This window comes from Hyposmocoma kahamanoa, unplaced genomic scaffold (assembly GCF_003589595.1).
Source record: "Hyposmocoma kahamanoa isolate Upper Pololo Valley unplaced genomic scaffold, ASM358959v1 100021, whole genome shotgun sequence".
Lineage (NCBI taxonomy): Eukaryota > Metazoa > Arthropoda > Insecta > Lepidoptera > Cosmopterigidae > Hyposmocoma > Hyposmocoma kahamanoa.
The window spans coordinates 14,833,931-14,854,662 of NW_020653200.1; the positions used below are offsets into that span (position 1 = coordinate 14,833,931).

Here is a 20,732-nt window from a genome sequence, read left to right on the forward strand (position 1 = left end):
TCTCTCTCTCTCTCTCTCTCTCTCTCTCTCTCTCTCTCTCTCTCTCTTTGTGTGTGTGTGCGCGCGCGTTTATGAGTATGATCGCAAATTTATTATAAGAACAATACAATAGTATTTGTAGAGCGCCTTTCATTTTATAGGAACAAGTATTTATAACGACTCTGTGTCCTCGTTTGTCATGTTCATTAGCACCTGTTTTAATTTTGTTTTCACTTCATGTACCGATAAGTGTCTATAATTGTGGAGTATTCAATTTTATAATACATAAAAGGGAACATAAAGGGGGAAACGATCGGCAAAAACGGTTTTCTTTGCCATCGCTGTAAAAATCATAGTAAAAATCCTACGTTTTATTACAGTTTGGTAATTTGCTGCCTTCAATACCGTTTTGTGCGAGCTAACAATTGCACTAAGTATGTATTGATTTTCTATACAAACTTTCAGCCCCTAATTCACATCCCTAAAGATTTCGTGTTGTGGCGAAACTGTACTTCCTAGGTCCCATCTATCTCTGTAGCAAAATTCATCAATATTGGTTCAGTGGTTTAGGCGTAAAAATGTAACAGACAGAGTTACTTTCGCGTTTATAATATTAGTTACCACATTTTGAATAAGTTTGGTAAAGGTAACCTTACACTGCCTATCAACAATCTACAATCCCTCGAACTACAGTGGGTGAAGCACAGTCTTCGAAATAACACAACAATCTAACTAGAACACCTTTATATTTACATGTCGATAGGATGAATATTACAGTGTATCTCATCAAAGATACGATAATATCACATAATAATATGGTACAGTTACGTAGCCCCTTCAAGTCGCAAGCATTATACCATTCTTTAGCCATTCGCCCAATGTATTACCGACTGGATTCCTCTCAATTCATTGACTCATTATGATGTAATACGGTTTAAGTTTACATTCATTGCGTTACGGACGATGAACCTTCGATTTTTCTATGTGTGTGTGGTAACCAGTGTAGTTGATGGTGAATATTACTGCGTTAGCAATTCTCCGTTGCGATTGATTTTGTTTCGTTACCAGAGTAGGTACGGAAAGCTATAAAAACTATTCGGCTCATTGTTCTATGTTAATAAGTGTGAACGTTTGGTTTACTTATACAGTAGTGTGTAGTCCTTTGTGCCTGTTCAAGAATTTGACAATATTACGAGGAGTCAAGGTAGGCTGTGAAGCGCGAGTTGCCGAATTGCCAAAGCGAATGCCTCTAATTGGTGTGTGGCCCCGACTAAGATTACCGTCCACTCAGCAGCTGCCTCCAGTTCGGCAAGAATTCTTCACAAGAGATGGCCGGCCCGATAATTTAAGCGCTTCCAGTTAACTTTAATTAACCTTGGCGATTTTGTCGTTGAGCCAGTTGTCGCCAGTTTGTCAATTTTTTTACCAATGATCAAGCATATAAGCGTGGCATTTGTGGCCTAAAGACATTCGTTGAATATAAATGCAAATAAATTTATTATTATTGTCAGCAATCGAACTATTATGAGGCCTTATATTGCACGTTGAAAACTACACGATCACAAGACGAAATAGTCGCATTTTGTTTATTAAACTGTATTGCATACAAAACAGTCCAAATGGCGGACTTAATGCCATTAGGCATTCTCTACCGGTCAACCGGAGGGATTTAGAATAATTAATAGGCGGTGCATGATATGACAAGCTATGCTTAAAAACAGATAGGATCAAAGTTTAATATATCGCACTTCTATTACAATAGTGTTGCAACTCTAAATATGTGAAATTCAATATTATACTATTGCTGTACGTAAAATTTAAATCTCTACAGGTCAGTACAACGGTCGTTAGAAATTTGTGAGAAACAATTAAAAGATATCTCATAACCCAAAATGAGACAAAATTTTTGTGAGTTAATTCTGAACAAGACAGTCCTTACGTAAAAGTATTAAATATTTTTCCCTTTTAGGAAATTGTTTGTTGTGTCCTGCTATGTCATATTAACCATATCGTATAGTGACCATGTATGAAACATACTTCATTACATATTTAACATACCTGTTTTCTGAAAAAAGTGACGGCTAATTTAAATAAATACATATTGTATTTTTACCTTGCATACGCACACGCTGACTGAAGAATAGAATATAAGTACACTTGTACAGCTGTTAATTATAGCTTGCGAAAACAACACGTACATTTTGTACGATTAAGTTTTTTCATCCTTATTGTGGCAAATCTCAGCAGTCGCTACAAATATTTTTGTGTGTTTTTGTAAGTCTTTTTAGTTTTACATTGAAATTTTAAATTTATCTGTACCTACTTCTTATTGACGCCTTTTTCTTTGATATTGTTATTGTTTTCTTTGTGTTTGTTCGTATCTTCACTTTGTTGGTGTTATTATACTGTAAGTTTACTTTTCCTTTGGTCTTGCTCACTCTTCATTAGCAACCGAACCTCATTGATACAGTCCGCTACACTTATAATAAAATGGAGATTCGTAGATAATTGCAATGATGGTTCGTTCTTATGTAGACTCGAAAAAAGAGGTCCACTTACATTATGACAGTTCCAAAATTGTTCTTTGTTAAATGTTATTCCATTTCTATATGTTATTAAAAATAATTAAAACAATTTTAAGCGAACAATGAAAGCGAGGCCAATTTTCCTGTTCTTATCATCACTAGTCGCTCGCAGAAAACAATCGTGTATAAAATCTCAGCGTATATTAGTTCATAAGCAATTCAATTTACCTTTCAAAATAAGTTGTACAAATTTTAAAACACAAATTTTTGGGTGATTATGAATTAGAAGCCGACTTGTTTTAGATGGTCACTGGTGATCGTGGTCTCTGATCGTGGATTGATTTTACTTGACTTGAATTAATTAACTGCCTCAGTGGCCGAACGGTTACCATCTGCCACGCAGAGGTCCCAGGTTCGATTCCCGGGCCGGGAGAAATGTTTGTATGGCCTACATTTATTTCTCTCGTGAGTTTGGGTGTAATTAGTGGTTGTCTATGTGTGTGTCCATGGCACCCGCGACACAGGGTTTCCCTAGTGCGGGGCTATGTTGAGTGTGTGCGTTATTTATTTATTAATTATATACTAGTATAAACTTACTATACATATGGATAATGTTCTTCGTTTTCGTTGCGATCTGCCCACGGACACTGAAAATGTCTATGTTTGAGCGGGTGCAGGCGCCTATGCAGCCTTCAAATGAACTTTTAAGTTAGGTATATAAATATAAGTATTACTTGTTTTATGATATCTTAGTTCGCCATAATATTTTATAATTTTTTTACAAAACTGCCGTACATAATCATTTAAAAATGACTATATACGGGTAAGAGGTAAGCGACACATCTGTCCATAACAGATGCAGAGCCACTCAGGGCTTTAATTCGAACAGATCTGATAAACATTGCCAGTGTGCCCGTCACCTTGAGACATAAGTTGAAAAGCCTCATGTGCCTGTAATTTCACCAGCACCCTCACCCTCCAAAACCGAAACAAAGTAATGCTCACATTACTTACTGCTTGCTCTTCACAAGAAGCTCTACTGCTACTAAAACGTGTGTATACAGTGTTTTTTTTTCAATTGGTCAGTTGTGGGACATCGAAAACCGTAGAAGATACAAGGAAACTGTTTTAGAAACCATTAGGTCTTTTTTTACGAAAACATTTTTGGCCTATGTCAATTATTTGGTCAAACGTGAGTTGTCCATAAATATGAATAAAATTAATCAAATTTTTTTTAATGCTTATCGACTCATGAAGGGATCATTTCATTGTACGGGATGAAAAGAATCGGGACTGCCCAAGTTGGTCAAATTTCATAAAATATGTTTCATTCAAAATTAATAAAATTACCTAATTTTTTTTTAATGCTAATAGACACTGTTTCCAATAAATTTGATTTTATTGTATGGGAAAGAAATCGGGACAAGAGAAGTCTTTGGCCAAATATAATAAAAAAGTTTTTTCGTACAAAATGAATAAAATTGAATTAAAACATTTATTTTAGTTCATTAAAACTTTTTTAACAAAATTAGAACATTAATTCGTACACATTCATAAATCACGTATATACAGCATTTACAGAGATGAATAAAACAATACACAGATCGAGTTTGCCATTGAGTTTGCAATAATTTTGTGCTCAAATGGCTCTGACTCAGCATAGACGCTATAGACCGTAACAGTCTACAACGCAGTTTTAATGCCAGTAATTATGCCACCAAAGTTCATCTAAAGTTAAAAAACTAAGTTTGAAGTTTTTTAATGTTATTAAGTGACAGGACGAACCAGTGGTCGCAAACTTTATGGGCTAGTTCCATTTTCATTGGACGGAGTTTTTTATATGAAGTCCCGGGAAATGAGCCAGCTCGTGTTCCTTGGTTTGACCACATAAAATTAAGCAGTGCTCAAATTGTCAGCGCAGATAGATTTCCATCAGGACATGTTTCATTAAACAAATGTTTGTATTTGATGCGGAAGGTGAATTCACCGAATTACGAAGTATGTGGAATTCCTGAGGATGTAAAGCATTGTCTCATGGAGTGTGTGTGCACAGGTTGGTTTCGGTTCATTTATTGTTGGGTGTTATCAACCAATTCCGTCGAAGCCAACATATAGTGCCGTGACGATTTTACATAGGTACATATTTGATTAAGTAGTATTTTGATTAACTGTATTTTGTGATTAGAATATAACAGGTGGAGAAATAAAACGCAGAAATTTATAAACAAATCCAAGAACATTAGTAGAAAACAGGAAATAATTGATGCCGGCAAAGATAGTAGAAAACTTTGGAATGTCATGAATAAATGGCTCGGTAAAGAAAATTGCAGTCTGGATGATACTATCATAAAAAATATGGGAAGTGACTGTAGTACTAAGGAAATATGTAATAGTTTTGCATGTACATACTCTGAGGAAATAGGTAAAATTAAACACATATGTAGCACAACCTTGTTAAGTAGAGACAGTTATGTCTCTGAAGCAAACCAATCAATGTTCTTTAGGGCTATTGAGTCTAGAATGGTGGATAAAGTAATAGGTTCATTAAATTCTAAAAAGTCGCCAGGAATCGATGAAATAAGAATGTGTGACTTAAAATCAATTAAAAATCTTAAAAGCCCAGTTTTAGCTAAATTTATTAATACGTCTGTAAACTTGGGACTGTACCCAGACGCCTTAAAAACCTCAATTATCCTATTATATATTATTTACAAGAGTGGAAGGGTCAATGATCCCGGAAATTACAGACCGATTTCTATTCTTCCTTCTGTTAATAAAATAGTAGAGCGGGTGATTGTGGGTCAGGTGACTGGGCATATACAAAAAAATCAGGTAATTAATCAGATGCAATACGGATTTCAAAAGGGCAATAGCACAAATTCCTTTTTTTCAAAATTCAGTAACGAAATAAACCTTAGTCTAAATAAAAAATATCATGTACTAGTTCTTTTCATTGATTTCAAAAAAGCATTTGACACTTTAGACCACGAAACCCTCTTGAAATCCATAGATGCTAGTGGAATCCGCGGAAAATTATTAAGTTGGTTTGCTGACTACTTAAAAAATAGAACTTTTGTAGCTAAAGTGAATGAATGTTATAGTGACTTAAAAAATATAAGGTACGGCGTGACTCAAGGCTCTGTGACTGGACCACTGTGCTACATTCTCCACGTTAATAGTATGCCTAATGTCATTAAAAAATGTAAATGTTATATGTTTGCGGATGATGCATGCCTTATGAGTACAGGACCAGACCTTACCCCATTGCTACAAAATTTACAGGAAGACTTTAATAACCTGAATAGATGGGCACATGATAATGGGATTATTCTAAATATAAATAAAACAAAATTCATGCATATATGTTCAGGGCATAGGAAGAAAACAGTAGTACAACCTTTGCATTTGATAGGTCACTCATTTGAGTGTCTGCATCGCGGTAGCATTGCTTGTACCTGTCCAGCTATAGAGCAAGTTAGTAATTATAGATATGTGGGAGCAATGGTAGATGATCGATTTAATTGGTCAATTCATGTAGATGTTCTTTGTACTAGACTGCGACAGATATTAGGTAGATTTAATATGCTTGCCTATTGTAATCCTCGTGCGATTCTGTATACTCTCTATCATGCTCTTGTAGAATCTATTATCAATTATTGTGTGGGAACGTATGGTACTACCTACGTGACACAACTTAACAAAGTAAGACTATTACAAATACGGTTCTTAAAATTGTTATCCGATAGGAAAGTGCGTAGTGAGTGTAAAAGAATGCATAATTATGATATATTATTTAAAATTTGTAACATAATTCCCGCAGAAAAAAAAAATTATGCTTTATCAAATGCTGCAAGAATATTCAAGTAATGAGTATAAAGTACCAAAACGTTATAACTATCCAACAAGGCAAGCAGCGGGCAGGTACGAGATTTTTAAAACAAACAATGTGTATGGAAAAAGGACGAAGGACTATTTAATTCCAACATTATGTAATGATCTTCCTTCACACTTAAAATGTTTGCAAGGTAATAAAAGTTACATAAAAAATGAATTAAAGAAATATTTGTTAGATACATTGTAGTAATTTAGAGAATAAATTTTAGATAAATAAATTAAAAAAAAAAAGTAACATAATAAATCCAAAATAAAAATCCTACAAACAACAAATAATATGTAAAAACATGACAATAACGAGTTTGCTTGTAGTTATAAACGTAGGAAATTATACGACAAAATACATACTTTGTATAACAGCTATTATTGAGAATAAAAGTAAACAGCTTACTGCAATTAACTTTCGAATACTTATTTACGACTTCAACTAATAGTTGAATTGTTTAGTACTGGTAAATACCTTTATACATTTTCAGTACCTATATCTATCCTCAGAGCATTTAATTCGCAAAGATCTGAAGGGCACTACCACTGCGCCTGTCACCCTGATACATAAGTTGACAAGTTCCATATGCCTGTAATTTCACCAATTTCCAACGTATGTGATATTATCTACCCATGCTTGATATCAAGTACATGTTTTTTAATACGATCTTTGCTAATTTTATTGTCTTGAAGGATATACGATACTTGAGGCGCACTATAAGTTTACGGAATGAATAAGAAAAAATACTATAAATGGTCAGAAATGAATTTATTGTTTGTCAAAATATTCTCCGTTAGCGTTAATGCACTTTTTCATACGAATGGACCAATTTTAAAAACATTTTTATTACAGTTGCTCAAAACGTGGTATTTTTCGCACTACAAATCGTGCCGAAAGTTGGAATTTTCGCACTAGTGGTTTTTACTTTTCCATTTTTTTTTTAATTTACTATTGTTTCAAATCTTAAGCACAGAACTAAAGAAGTTGTATATTTATTTAATATTTATGTGCTTTGTGACGTAAGTCATTCTTCATTAAAACTTATATTTATTTACAAATACTATATAATGAACGTATCGAGTGGAGGTCTCTGCCTACCCCTGAATGGGTGACAGGCGAGATTTTTATGCATATATTTGTTTTATGTATTACAGATAAATTGTATCTCACTACCGTGCACGGGTTCCTAAAGAAGTTTAAACAAAAGTACCAGGACTTCATAATAAAAAAAGTGGTTACAGACCGATATTACAGAAAATAAACAGCACGTTAGAACTATATTTCCATAGAGTTTTAAATAATGGTTGCAGTGGTTGTATTTCATTATTTTAATTTACTAGCAGAAAATGAGTTCTTTTTAAATACTGTTTTATTTTACTTTCAATGTAGTTTTTTCGCAAATGTATTAAAAATCGTCGTTTGATACACGTGCGGATTTGTCATTTTCACTTGTCTCGCGTCTTGACCCTCGCCTCTGGCTCGGGCCAAGAAGCCTCGAGCCTCGTGAATAATGACTAACTTTCCGCACTTATATCAAAAATAACTATTATGCCACTCCTCCGTGACAATCTCTGAAACATATTTTTCATACTCTTCGACAGCCTCTTCAGGTGATAAAAATTGTTGACCGCGTAAGTGGTTCTTAATTTTTGGAAATAAATAAAAGTCACAAGGTGCCATGTCGGGACTATACGCGGGATGGCTCATAAGGTCAACGTTGTTCATCTTCAATAATTCATTTGTCTGTTTGGCCGTGTGAGAACTGGCATTATCGTGGTGCAAGATGATACGGCGTTTAGGGTTATTTTTACGGAGTTTGTCAATAAATTCCGGCAAACAAATTACCGTGTACCAATCACTATTCACGGTACAACGATTCTCCAACGCAACAGTAGCCACGTGTCCAGTTTTATTAAAAGAAGTAGCAATCATCCGCGTAGAGGCACTTTGCGCGCGCGCCGCTTTGGTTGGTTTCGGCTCATCTCGAAAGACTCGTACGCTCGATTGCTGCTTTGTTTTGGGATTGTAACTATAAATCCATATTTCGTCACCTGTTACTATAGCCCACACCAAATTTGACGCCCCTTCGTTGACTTTGTTAAGCATGGCATTGCACCAAGTGACGCGATCCGTTTTTTCATTTGAGTCACACTCAAATGTTTGTGTAGTATTGATTGTATTTGACTCATGCCTATGCCTGAAGATGCCCGAATCTCATGGTATGTCACATGCCTGTCTGCTTTGATCATACGGCGCACAGCATCGACGTTTTTGTTGTTCACAGCAGTGGATGGGCGACCATCACGAAATGCGTCACTGAGATTCACACGACCGCATTTGAATTCTGCAAACCAGCTATATATATATATAGCTATATATATAGATAGCTAGTCGTCTTGCATGGTGCTTCATCGCCAAAAACAATTTCGTCGTCGAAAAAGTCGTAGAAAATCATACTACGAAAATTTTCACAAGTTAAATCCATGGTGGTGTAGACAACCAATTTATAAAATGACGCCGCAACGTAAAAACAAGGGACAGTCAGATGAAACAAACTGTATTCTACAGCCAAAGAGTTCCGTTTTCAAATGTTGTAATTACTTTTACTTGTCCACAAATTAGCCATGCGCGCGCATCAACGTTTTTTTTTTAGGCAAAGGTATAAAAATAGCCAGTATTACTAATAAAGTAATTTAATATTTTTGTGTTTTTGTTACAGATAAATGGTTGTAATTTATTGTCAAAATTAATTAAATGAAAGAATTAAATGTTTATTTACTATATTTTATCTCCCAAAGTTAATTTTATTCATAAAATATTGACCACTTTTCTAACATAAAAACTCTTTGCAAAGATTTAAAAAAGTATCGTTCATTTTTAGACGGAGCATCTTAAAAAACCGTGCATGTTACTTTATTAAAAAAAACTCGTGCGTTTTACATTACAATAACGCACTTGTGCGTTTTACATTACAGTAACGCACAAGTGCGTAATGAAATACATTACGATATTGAAATTGGTGTGATTTCAGTCAGTTTACGAGCAAATGTTATAAAAATTATTTGGCGCGCTTTTTCTTTTCGCTGTATTGTTTTTATTTGAAAATGTCGTCAAGTAGTAATGAATTTATTAATTTGACACCGCCACAAGTCTTAAACGCAGCGAAAAAGGCTACTCTAAGCCTCTTACCTGAAAAATCGACCGATAGATACTTACAAGCGTATCAAAATTTCATCATATGGAAAACAAGCATAGATGCAAATTCATTTTCAGAAAATGTGTTTTTAGCCTATTTCATGGAACTTTCTCAAAAACATAAGCCAAGCTCATTGTGGTGCTACTATTCAATGCTAAAAAGCACTATGAAAACAAACCATGGTATTGATATCAAGTCATACTCCAACTTGATAGCATTTCTAAAAAGACGCTCAGATGGCCATGTAAGTAAAAAGTTGAAAGTATTTTCGGCTGACCATATCAAGAAGTTCCTAAAAGAAGCTCCGGATTGGCGATATTTGGCAACAAAGGTCAGTTGAAATTAAATTATTGTTATTAATTTCTTTCACTTTCGTATTTCTTTACAATATAGGTGTTTATACGTTCTTTTTATGTCTTTTCAGGTTGTATTAATATTCGGTATAAATGGTGCATGCAGACGTCAAGAGTTGGCAAACATAACAACTAATGATGTCGAGAACCATGGGCGGGTTCTTCTTGTCCAGGTCAAAAACACAAAAAATAAAATTCCAAGGTCGTTCACAATACAGGGGCCTTTTTACGACGTAGTGAAGAAATACGAAGCGCTTCGTTCAACAAAAGCTAATTCCAACAGATTTTTTCAAAATTACCAAAATGGAAGATGCACTAACCAACCCATTGGCATTAATAAATTGGGAGATATGTCGAAAGAAATTGCCACTTTCTTAAATTTGCTTCAAGCACATGAATACACATTGCTCGCCGATTCAGGTGCGGACTTATTGACACTAAAACGCCACGGAGGATGGCGGTCAAGCAATGTAGCCGAAGGATACATAGAAGACTTGACAAGAAATAAAGAAGAAGTTAGCTCTCGCATTACAAGGCACATAAATTTGGAGTCAAGTGTTGACTTTCAACCATCTACGAGCACACACGCGTACATTCCACCATCGTCGCCGCAGCCGCAACCGCCTCCGCCGCCGCCACCGACTGCAGAACTCTGTGGTCTCGTTTCTCCTACTTTCACTCAAGAGAGTGAGAGAGAGACTGGGGAGATTGTAACTAATAATAATAACTTGACAACATTAAAAATGCCTACTGGCAACGTAACAATCACTTTTTTTTCAAAATTGTTCAAATTTCTATAACTGCTTTAACAAGTAATTAAAGATTTATTCGTTTAAGAAAGTCAGAGTCTTATTTATTTCCTCGCAAATATGTTATAAAACGTCGTATGACATACGTGCGCTTTGAAAATTACAGCCTCTGCTTTCTTATAGCCCTCGCCTAAACTTATAGTGCGCCCTATGTATTTAGTAAAACACACTATAACAATTAGCTATTACTATTTTATGTATTATTTGTCTTAATTTTTTTATTTTTACAATTACAATAACAGGAAAATAATGAAAACAAATAATAATTTAATTTGTTACAGTAACATAATTACAATATTAATTATTAAATAAGTGAACTTCGCTGTACCTATTTAGAAATACTTTGTGGTTTATCAATTACAGATCAGTATTGAAACTCATATTTTTGCAAGTTAGTGTTTATTTTTCTTGGCATAGACGCTATGTTTCGCAACGCAATACGCAACGAAAATCGTGTGCGCGAATCTATTGATTTGTATAACAGACCGGGTCACTGAAAAGTTTAAGCGAATTTGGAGTATAAAATAATTTACTTATTTACCAAAAGATGAGACTTTAGTGATGTCCTACATTTACACACCTCATTACATTTAGCTACACAAACTTTCACATATTAGGTGTAATTTCTTTTTAAAGAAAATTTTTAACGCCCCGTAGAGTAAGTTATTTAAATATTCATGTGTATTTTCATTATTTATTCAAGATATCTATTTACTTAGAAGGCAATAGTTATCTTACTCAAATATGCAGATACTAATTTATTTAAAATTTCATATTTAAAATGTTTGTTTCAGAAACTACCGTATCCAAAGGCAGTCGGGTTTATAGTCGCAAATGAGTTTTGCGAAAGATTTTCCTACTATGGATTGCGAAGTAAGATTTTTCAAGTATAATGTAAATTCCCAATGTAATATTTTTGATAACAACGTTTGCAGGAATGTTTCCATGTATTGTTTATTTAATTACACCGAAGCAGTTGAATTTGACGAAGAAGAAGGATTGGATGAAATCTGGTGGATATACAGGGTTATTTGTAAAATAATAATAACCTCTATAGCTAACCTAACAACCAGGATTATATTGCTGTCTCATAGCGAACACCTTTTGTTCCATGATATTAGAATAGAATTATTCGTCAGATTTTAATTTCGTACAAAACTAAAAATATTTAAATAAATTAAACAAAAGAAAGCGTTAGCGCCAATACCAGTAAGATGCAAAACGCAGGAGCGAGAGCCCCCAGGTCGTTGTTACAACTGAATAGAGATCTTAAAGTGTCAAATAGTACTCTAAAAACTTGAAAGCTTATTTTTGCTAAATTTATTACGTTTTATAAAAAGTCATAGAACAAAAAATGTTGTTTATGATAGTAATATAGTCCTGCGAGGTTTTAGCATATAACAAATAACCTTGTATAGTTGAAAAAATTAATGGCCTGCCGTTTTTGACAGAACATTTTACTATGAATTCGCAACAAAGTGTTTCTATATACCAATGACCATTTACATAGTGGTGATAGGCAAGATTGTATCATCTTAGCGCGTCAGCGTTCAGAACATTCTCATTTTATCTGCGTTTAACTCAAACTTGGACGGTGATATTTTGTGAAGGTTTTTTGAGTCAATTTACTTATTGATTTTGCCGCTTTACACTTGTGGAAAACCCAATGAAAATGGCGTATTATTCTGAGTCCATACTGTTTTATTTATTTTTCTAATTTAAAATTACTTGTTGTTTACTATTTTGTTTTATAACACTACGCTGATCAAACATTGTGTGTTAAGACTGTTTAGATTTCTTTTTAATTTATTGTTTTGTATTTATTTTGTCTTAAAAGGTGCACAACATAATAGAAATTAGAATAACAATAGTAAGCAAACAGTTGCCTGCTGATACAAATTCAATAATAATAATGCACACACTCAACATAGCCCCGCACTAGGGAAAACCCTATGTCGGGGGTGCCATGGACACAGTTAGACAACCGCAAATTACACCCAAACTCACGAGAGAAATAAATGTAGGCCATACAAATATTTCTCCCGGCCCGGGAATCGAACCTGGCACCTCTGCGTGGAAGTCCGGCATGGTAACCGTTCGGCCACGGAGGCATTTGAATTCAATAACTTAATAAGTTAGGTACGCGCTTCTATATTTAATGATTTTATATTCTACTTCTGATATGATTGTTCTACTTCATATTGTACGTAATGTGTAACAAATTCTCTTTACTTTCCCATGTCCTTTTCAACCCACTTGGCTTCAGCGGACAAAATCCTGGGAGATGAAAACCACACTTATTTGGATTTCAGAACGCTCTTTCTTAACTGTCTGCTCTTATTGTTTTTATTAAGGACAATCAACTAGCGTCACACTTATTACATAAACATTTATTCCTTTTCTCTGTGGTCACTTGTACTTTCCCTGTGACATGACAGCATACACATATGTACACACTTTTGATGCCACTGCGTGCTTTATTCTAGTCATCTTATTTCCTCCTAGTACTTTTTATATAATATAAATTCCACATACTTTTTATGTGGAATTTAGAACTACGCATTACTACAACAGCTGATTCTCTGTTTAGCCATATCCTGAATTTTAACATTCGGCCGACACACAGAACAATAAATGGCCGACCGAAACCTGTCTGAGTTCCTAGTCGCGTTACAGACAAAACTTACTTTTTAGGTACCGCTACTACTACAGGTACTTTTTGCCTCTGAATCCAGAAGTATTTGATTTTGTTCGCGATATAATTAATTAACATAGATGGTACTATTTAATACCAGAATACGAATTCAGTTGTGAAAAGTTTGAAAATTGGATTACGACATTATTTATCTTCGTTCCGTGCATTAGTTTCCACTTTTGTACTACTTAAAAACATGGCGAAAACAAATCACTTTTTCGGATAACGCCTTGTAAATGTTTAAACAACAAAATGCTGATATGGTGCTGGTAACTTGTAAATTTTATGTCTTACTAAACAGTGTAATTGCAGTTTAATCCGTCTTAGTTGAACAGACAGACATCTTATATCATATAAATTAAAATTGGTACCAATTGTATTATGTTAACTACTTGACTTTTTCTCTCGATTAATTCATGTCTCGGCGCATTTCATTGTAATTCAATGCGGACGACCACATAGAGCCATACATCACATGACGCGTCTAAGGAGAAGGTTCAGGACGAAGTCGATCAAAGTTTCTTTAAATGTTGACCGTAAAAATGGTCGGGTAACTACAGTCTGATCGCGCGATCGCTTGGCAAGTGACACTGATAAACTTCAATGTGTACGTCGACTAAGCACGCATGACGTTTTACTCCACCCTGACCATGCAAAAGAATCATAAATATCATATACCTGCTATGTACAGCGTAATTTCCAGAATATATATCAGATGTAATACTGTGTGTTGAATGTTCAAATGCTGTAATATATATGAAGTGGTAGTACCTTCCTACTTAATAAATAAATAAATTCCTGTAAAATGCCCCATTTTCGCAAAATGATACCTATTAAGTTTTTTGTTTTTGAATAATTTATTTTAACTGTCAAAGTTTTAACTTACAAAAGCGTCGTAGACAACTCAGATCGAGCGACCGGATGCGACAAAAATAAACATTATTACAATAGATGAAACGGATATCACGATCGGAGTATACACATTGAAAGTTATTACATTCCACTACCAAGCGATCGCGCGAGCAGCATATACTTACCCGTAAAATCAACGAGAATGTGTGAAGTGGTGCTGCCAAGCCTTATTCTATGTAGGTATAAGCAACATTTATTTATTGTATTTTTATTTATACCTTACTTGTCTAAGATATAAAAATACAATAAAAGCTAACAATACTATTACGTAAGAATTTTAGTCCCGTATTAAAAACAGCTCGTAAGTCCGGTATAAAATATGTATTGGCTGAGACGGTACTCTACGGCAGCCATTGAGCAGCGCTAATTTTGATTAGTCTCAAATGATACGTAATTATTAAGTAATGTGTGTTCAAACGAGATATTAATAACCCTTACAGCACAGAATGATACGATAGTGCGTTCAACTTTGAAAAAAATTCGATATAGAAGTATTCAAGTTTACCGCGTCGGACCGACACCGATCGTTTGTGCATTCGTGTTCTAGGGTTACACACCTGTACCGAGAGCGACAAGTGTAGGCGTGTACGTGACGGACGGGAGGTCAAAAGCAAAATTTTTTAAATTTCATAATTTCGTGTTTTCTGACCTAATGGTGCATTTTCTTATTAAGTATATGTTATATTTTACATAAACAATACTTAAACAGTGACTTGTTAAAATTTCGGAAACTCTCACCAGCCCAGACCAACCCCATATTTTTCTACGCTAGTTTTGATTATAGTGACCATCCCTACCGACCTTGAGGGTATAGGAGAAGGGCACTATAACCTGTGCGCGCACAGGAACCTTATAAGTTCAGGTTCTGACCCCAGATCAGCCATTGTACAGGGTTGCCACAGACCTCTGTCACTTGACTTCATCCGGTTCTTCGAGAGCCTAGTGCCTCGGGTGAGCCTCCCCGAGTGCACGTACAGTACCCTCCCTATTTTCCAGATAGGTACTGGAGCTGTAGGCTCACTCACTTCCCGTTGCGCATTACACAACTAGCGGTTGCCACCGCTAAGCCGTCGACTCTGAGTCCGCTACCAAATCTCCTCCCTGGTGGTAGAGCTCTCCAGTTCCCAATAACCTAAGCGGCTGGAGGATATCTAGCTCTACTAGCTCTCCGGGCTAGGGTCGGAGATGTTATTTGCAGTGTCCTACGACAATGTCCGGACATAGCTTCCAACTTAAAGGACTAGACGCTTCGACTAGACTGCTACTAAGACGCGCTAGCTGCTCACGAGACAGACGCCCCGGCCACACCCAGCCGGGGCAGACAAACATGTCCGTCTCTGCAGCTAACCACAAACCCCAGCGAGAGCAAAGGCGTATCACTGGCGTAGGAACCCGGCCAGACCAGTCGTTTTTCAGAGGGTTCCGAATTCTTCACAGTCATTTCTATGTTCCAGTCTTGTTCGATCTTCTAACAGTACCCGTTCAAGTAGCCGTGATGCTCACCAAAGTCGTGGTTGATCATCACCTATTCGAAGCCATACTTCTTTCGGAACGTTCACGATCACAAAGGCGAAGTCGTTCGGCTGACGCACCGTCGTCACATAGATCAAGGAAGTGGAGGCAAATGTCATATGATGATAGGGATCAATTAATTGTGGTAGACACCCAACTCGCCCTACGACTGGAACTTGCCGCTCACCCTTTGATTATTTTCTTGAGTATTTTGACGACGAATCGACGATGCCATGATCATGCTTGGGGTTGCAAGGGTTTTGGGAGAGAAGATTTTTTTTGTATTTTTTCTTTTTACTAACGGCATAAATGCTAAAAAAATGTAACATCAAATCCACCAATCATAAAATATAATTTTCTAGTGCTGAAAGGGGTAAGAATCTTAACATCAATTTCGCACTTTATTAATACGGAATTATTAATATTTATTAATACGGGTTCATTGATTACATTGCGATAACCTGTTGCAAACGTGATGTACTAACGTCATGTTCAGAACAGAAACGAGATTGCGCAAATAAACGCTTTCACATTGATGGGCACTCAGTACAACGACCCCCGTATTGTGCTTTTCCCGACGGGATTTGGTTTTTTGGTGTAAAACTTTTAATATTGGCAAAACTACTGCAATTTCAGACGATGTATTGAGAACGAAATTTTGTATGATTCTTGATTCTAAATGACTGCAAGACTCACTACTAGCACGAATTAATAAATTCAAAGATTGAAGTCATTGTCGATGCATTGAAGTTTTGTTTAGGTCACGGAGAAATCGGTACTTATTTAGTTTTACGATGACCTCATCTCAGTAAATTTGCATCTGTTTAGTCCACTATCACAGTTTGATCCACGGCATTACAAGGTAACCTTCACGTTATGAAAACTAAGTTTGGCCATGGTGAGCAGAGCACTATAATGTTGATACTATGTGCCCAGCTGATGGGTCTCTTTTAACGTAAATGCCGTAATCTGATACTGACCGTACAACAGAACATAGTAGACTAGGCCACCACGTTACTAATGAGGTATAATGAAAACAACGAACACTCCTTTTACGGTGTCTTATCGATTATGAAATCTCACATGTCTATAAAAGGATTTGTCAACGTCTCTTTTACGGAGCCTGGAAAGTATAATACAACTAATAAATCATGATGTAATAATGAAGAATAAAGACGCATTATTGTTATTATCAAGAGAATGAGTATTCAAATCTTATATTCGATCTGGGTGTAGTGTAGCACATTTTATAGCGCTTCTATTATCTAAACAATAATACTTTAGGTTTATTCTTAGACAATGCAAAATAATAAATCAACCCCGCGATAATGCACGTTTCACACTTTGTCTTGCAAGTATAAGACTTGTTTTGTAAAGATTACGTAAAGTTGCATGGAAGTTATTTCTTATTTTGCGAATAAATTATAGATATACCTATATATATATAGATGTGAAGTCCCGAGGTTGCAATGGGCCGACTTCGTGTACTAGTAACGATTGTTTAGAATTTGCAAAGATTTTAAACTAAGTCTATACCAATCCAATCAATCCTGATAACCATTCACTGCAAAAGCAAAATTTTACTGAATGTTCGTAGCTATCCTGTCACTCTACCTGCGTGACATGTTGGGGTATTCTGACGATGGGGCCACCGTCATCTACCACTCCTTCACCATGCTTGCCTACTTCTTTCCCGTCATCGGCGCCATGATCGCTGACGGATGGCTCGGCCGATACCGGTGAGTGGAAATTCTTAGAGGAAATACATTTTATTGTTGCTATGTCGGTTTCTTCAAGTGACATATGTCATGTCATACAGAAGTACATAAAGTGCGTAAAATTTTAAAGAAAATATTAGTAGCCCTTAATTTTATTATGAAATATATCAACAGTAAAACGTAAATTAAAATATCTACACATTCATCATATGACACGTTTATCTATTTTCAGAACAATACTGTACCTGTCGTCCGTGTACGCTTGCGGCAGTTTCCTCATCTCCATTACAGCCATACCACCGTTACACCTGCCTGGGCTGTGAGTATCTAGCGACTTTTGGCTATCTCGGCGGAATTGGTCTTAAGACCAGCTCATTGTATGGCATATATATAGCGAACTTAAGTTCGATTCCTAATGAACCAATACGGGAAACGCAATGGACTGTTCTTAATAAATTGTGGTGTCGGCTCTGATTCTGTCCCGTTAATAAAACATAACTTAAGATTGATAAGGCACTTACTACGAGTAAGTAGTTTAATGTATCGTGTAAACATACTGAGGAACAACGCTTAATAGTAAGAAATAAAACTTAATAAATACAATATTTTTGCAGATCGCTTACACTTCTGGCTCTATTACTAGTTGCTATTGGAACGGGGGGAATAAAACCTTGTGTTTCGGCGTTCGGAGGAGATCAGTTCAAATTGCCAGAGCAAGAGAAGTACCTTGGGTATTTCTTCTCGATTTTCTACTTCTCTATTAATGCTGGAAGTCTTATATCCACGTTCTTCACGCCGATGCTAAGAGCTGAAGTTAGCTGCTTTGGACAAGATACTTGCTATTCATTAGCGTTTGGAGTGCCCGGGATACTCATGGTTATTTCTGTCGGTATGCATGTCATTATTTAAAACTGTTACATTAAGTTATTCCACATCATCATCTAAAATACCATATTTCAAATTTATCAAAACTTTAACAAACATTATTTATTACATTAAATATCCTATTTTTAAAATTTACATGTTTTGCACGGTGTATTATTTACATTGTTCTTTCGTAACATATAGAGGGGCGCACTATAAGTTTCCGGAATAAATAAGAAAAAAATACTATAAATGGTCAGAAATGTATTTATTCTTTCTCAAAATATTCTCCGTTAGCGTCAATACACTTTTTCATACAAATGAACCAATTTTGAAAACATTTATGCCACTCCTCTGTGACAATTTCTGAAACATATTTTTCATACTCTTCGACAGCGTTTTCAGATGATGAAAATCGTTGACCGCGTAACTGGTTCTTAATTTGTGGAAATAAATAAAAGTCACAAGGTGCCAGGTCGGGACTGTACGCGGGATGGCTCATAAGTTCAACCGTTGTTCACCTTCAAAAATTCATTTGTCTGTCTAGCCGTGTGAGAACTGGCATTATTATGCTGCAAGATGATACTTGTTTACGGTTATTTTTACGGAGTTTGTCAATAACTTTCGGCAAACAAATGGTTGTGTACCAATCACTATCCACGGTACAACGATTCTCCAAAGCAACAGTAGCCACACGTCCAGTTTCATTAAAAAAAGAAGCAATTATCTGCTTAAAGGCACTTTGCACGCGCGCCACTTTGGTTTTTTCGGGTCATCTCGAAAGTCTCATTGTTGTTTTGGGATCGTAACTATACATCTATGTTTCGTCACCTATTACTATGTCCCACACCAAATTTAACGCCCCTTCGTTGAATCTGGTAAGCATGGCATTGCACCAAGTGACGCGATCCATTTTTTGAGCCTCGGTCAAATTGTGTGGGATCAACCGAGAGCACAGCTTTTTCACACCCAAATGTTTGTGTAGTATTGATTGTATTTGACTCATGCTTATTCCTAAAGATGCCCCAATCTCATGGTATGTCGCATGCCTGTCTGTTTTGATCATACGGCGCACAGCATCGATGTTTTTGTTATTCACAGCAGTGGACGGGCGACCTTCACGAAATTTGTCACTGAGATTCATACGACCGCATTTGAATTCTGCAAACCAGCTATAAATAGTCGTCTTGAATGGTGTTTCATCACCAAAAGCAGTTTGAAGTCGAAGAAAACTCCACTGAGCTGTTAAATTACACTTAAAGTCGTAGAAAATCATACTACGAAAATTTTCACGAGTTAAATCCATGGTGATGTTGACAACCAATTTCTAAAATTACGCCATAATGTAAAAACAAGTGACAGTCAGATGAAACAAACTGTGTTCTACAGCCAAAGAGTTCCATTTTCAAATGTTGTAATTACTTTTTAAATATTCTTTATTTAAGTGGCCAGTTTCGGAAACTTATAGTGCGCCCTATGTAGAAGTATACAATGCATTTGTTTAATATATTCGTTTTATTACAGTTTTCTTCGCACTTGGCCATTATATGTACATTGTGAAAAATCCCTCCGGGAATATAATCGGTCAGGTCTGCTCTTGCATCGGGGTTAGTAGTAAATTTATTATCGAGAGCTTTAAACAGCACTTCATTACAGTAAATGTGCACTAAGTACCTACATATACACATCATTATTCGTTTACTTTGCCTTGGATTTATTTTTGTAAATAATTATAACTTTTTTTTATAAAAAAACCATCCTCAAAAGTTTTGTTATTCGCTTTCGCTGTTTGTTACCGCGGTATCTGAAACGCATATGGAAGTCGTCGTCAGAACTAACCGTATGAGCCCAAACACAACGTAGCTGCTTTACACTGTTGAGGGGTTCCTCTCATTTGTCTGCCATTTCATCGTTAGATCAGCTCTAGTCACCGTAACATTTTATTTTCAATGGAATTAATTACATGTATAAAGTGTTATTAAACGGAAAGTGGGTAAAATTCAATAAACCGGATTCATCCCCGAATTGGCCACAATTAGAGGTGGTCCTATCCAACACAACAATAATCATCGAAACCGGTTCACAAATTTCGGAGTAATCGCGTATTATACGCACCAGAACATATACAGACAAATTGAGAACCTCCTCCTTTTTTGAGCTCGGTTGATAATGAGTGTAGTTTATTTCCGAATTTGTTAATTTGTTCAACAATGACAAGAAGGTGTTTGCGTATGTTATTGCGTAGCGGTGCGAAGATAGAAAAAATAAGTATAACATTTTAATCTGTTG

The 20,732-nt window shown here is 35.8% G+C and overlaps 1 protein-coding gene across 3 annotated transcripts in view; it reads left to right on the top strand.

Annotated features, from left to right (window-relative positions):
* Window positions 1-20,732, top strand: part of LOC113239715 (peptide transporter family 1) — a 33,002-nt gene that overhangs the window by 6,226 nt on the left and 6,044 nt on the right. Inside the window, exons 2-6 of one of the 3 annotated variants that reach the window (XM_026476841.1) lie at window positions 11,537-11,615; window positions 17,459-17,600; window positions 17,812-17,898; window positions 18,194-18,468; window positions 19,968-20,050. In XM_026476841.1, coding sequence (XP_026332626.1) covers window positions 11,537-11,615; window positions 17,459-17,600; window positions 17,812-17,898; window positions 18,194-18,468; window positions 19,968-20,050 — 666 coding nt within the window. Of the gene's footprint in view, window positions 1-11,534; window positions 11,616-16,992; window positions 17,092-17,458; window positions 17,601-17,811; window positions 17,899-18,193; window positions 18,469-19,967; window positions 20,051-20,732 lie in introns of those variants that run through there. The other 2 variants (XM_026476922.1, XM_026476998.1) reach the window with 2 other exon arrangements.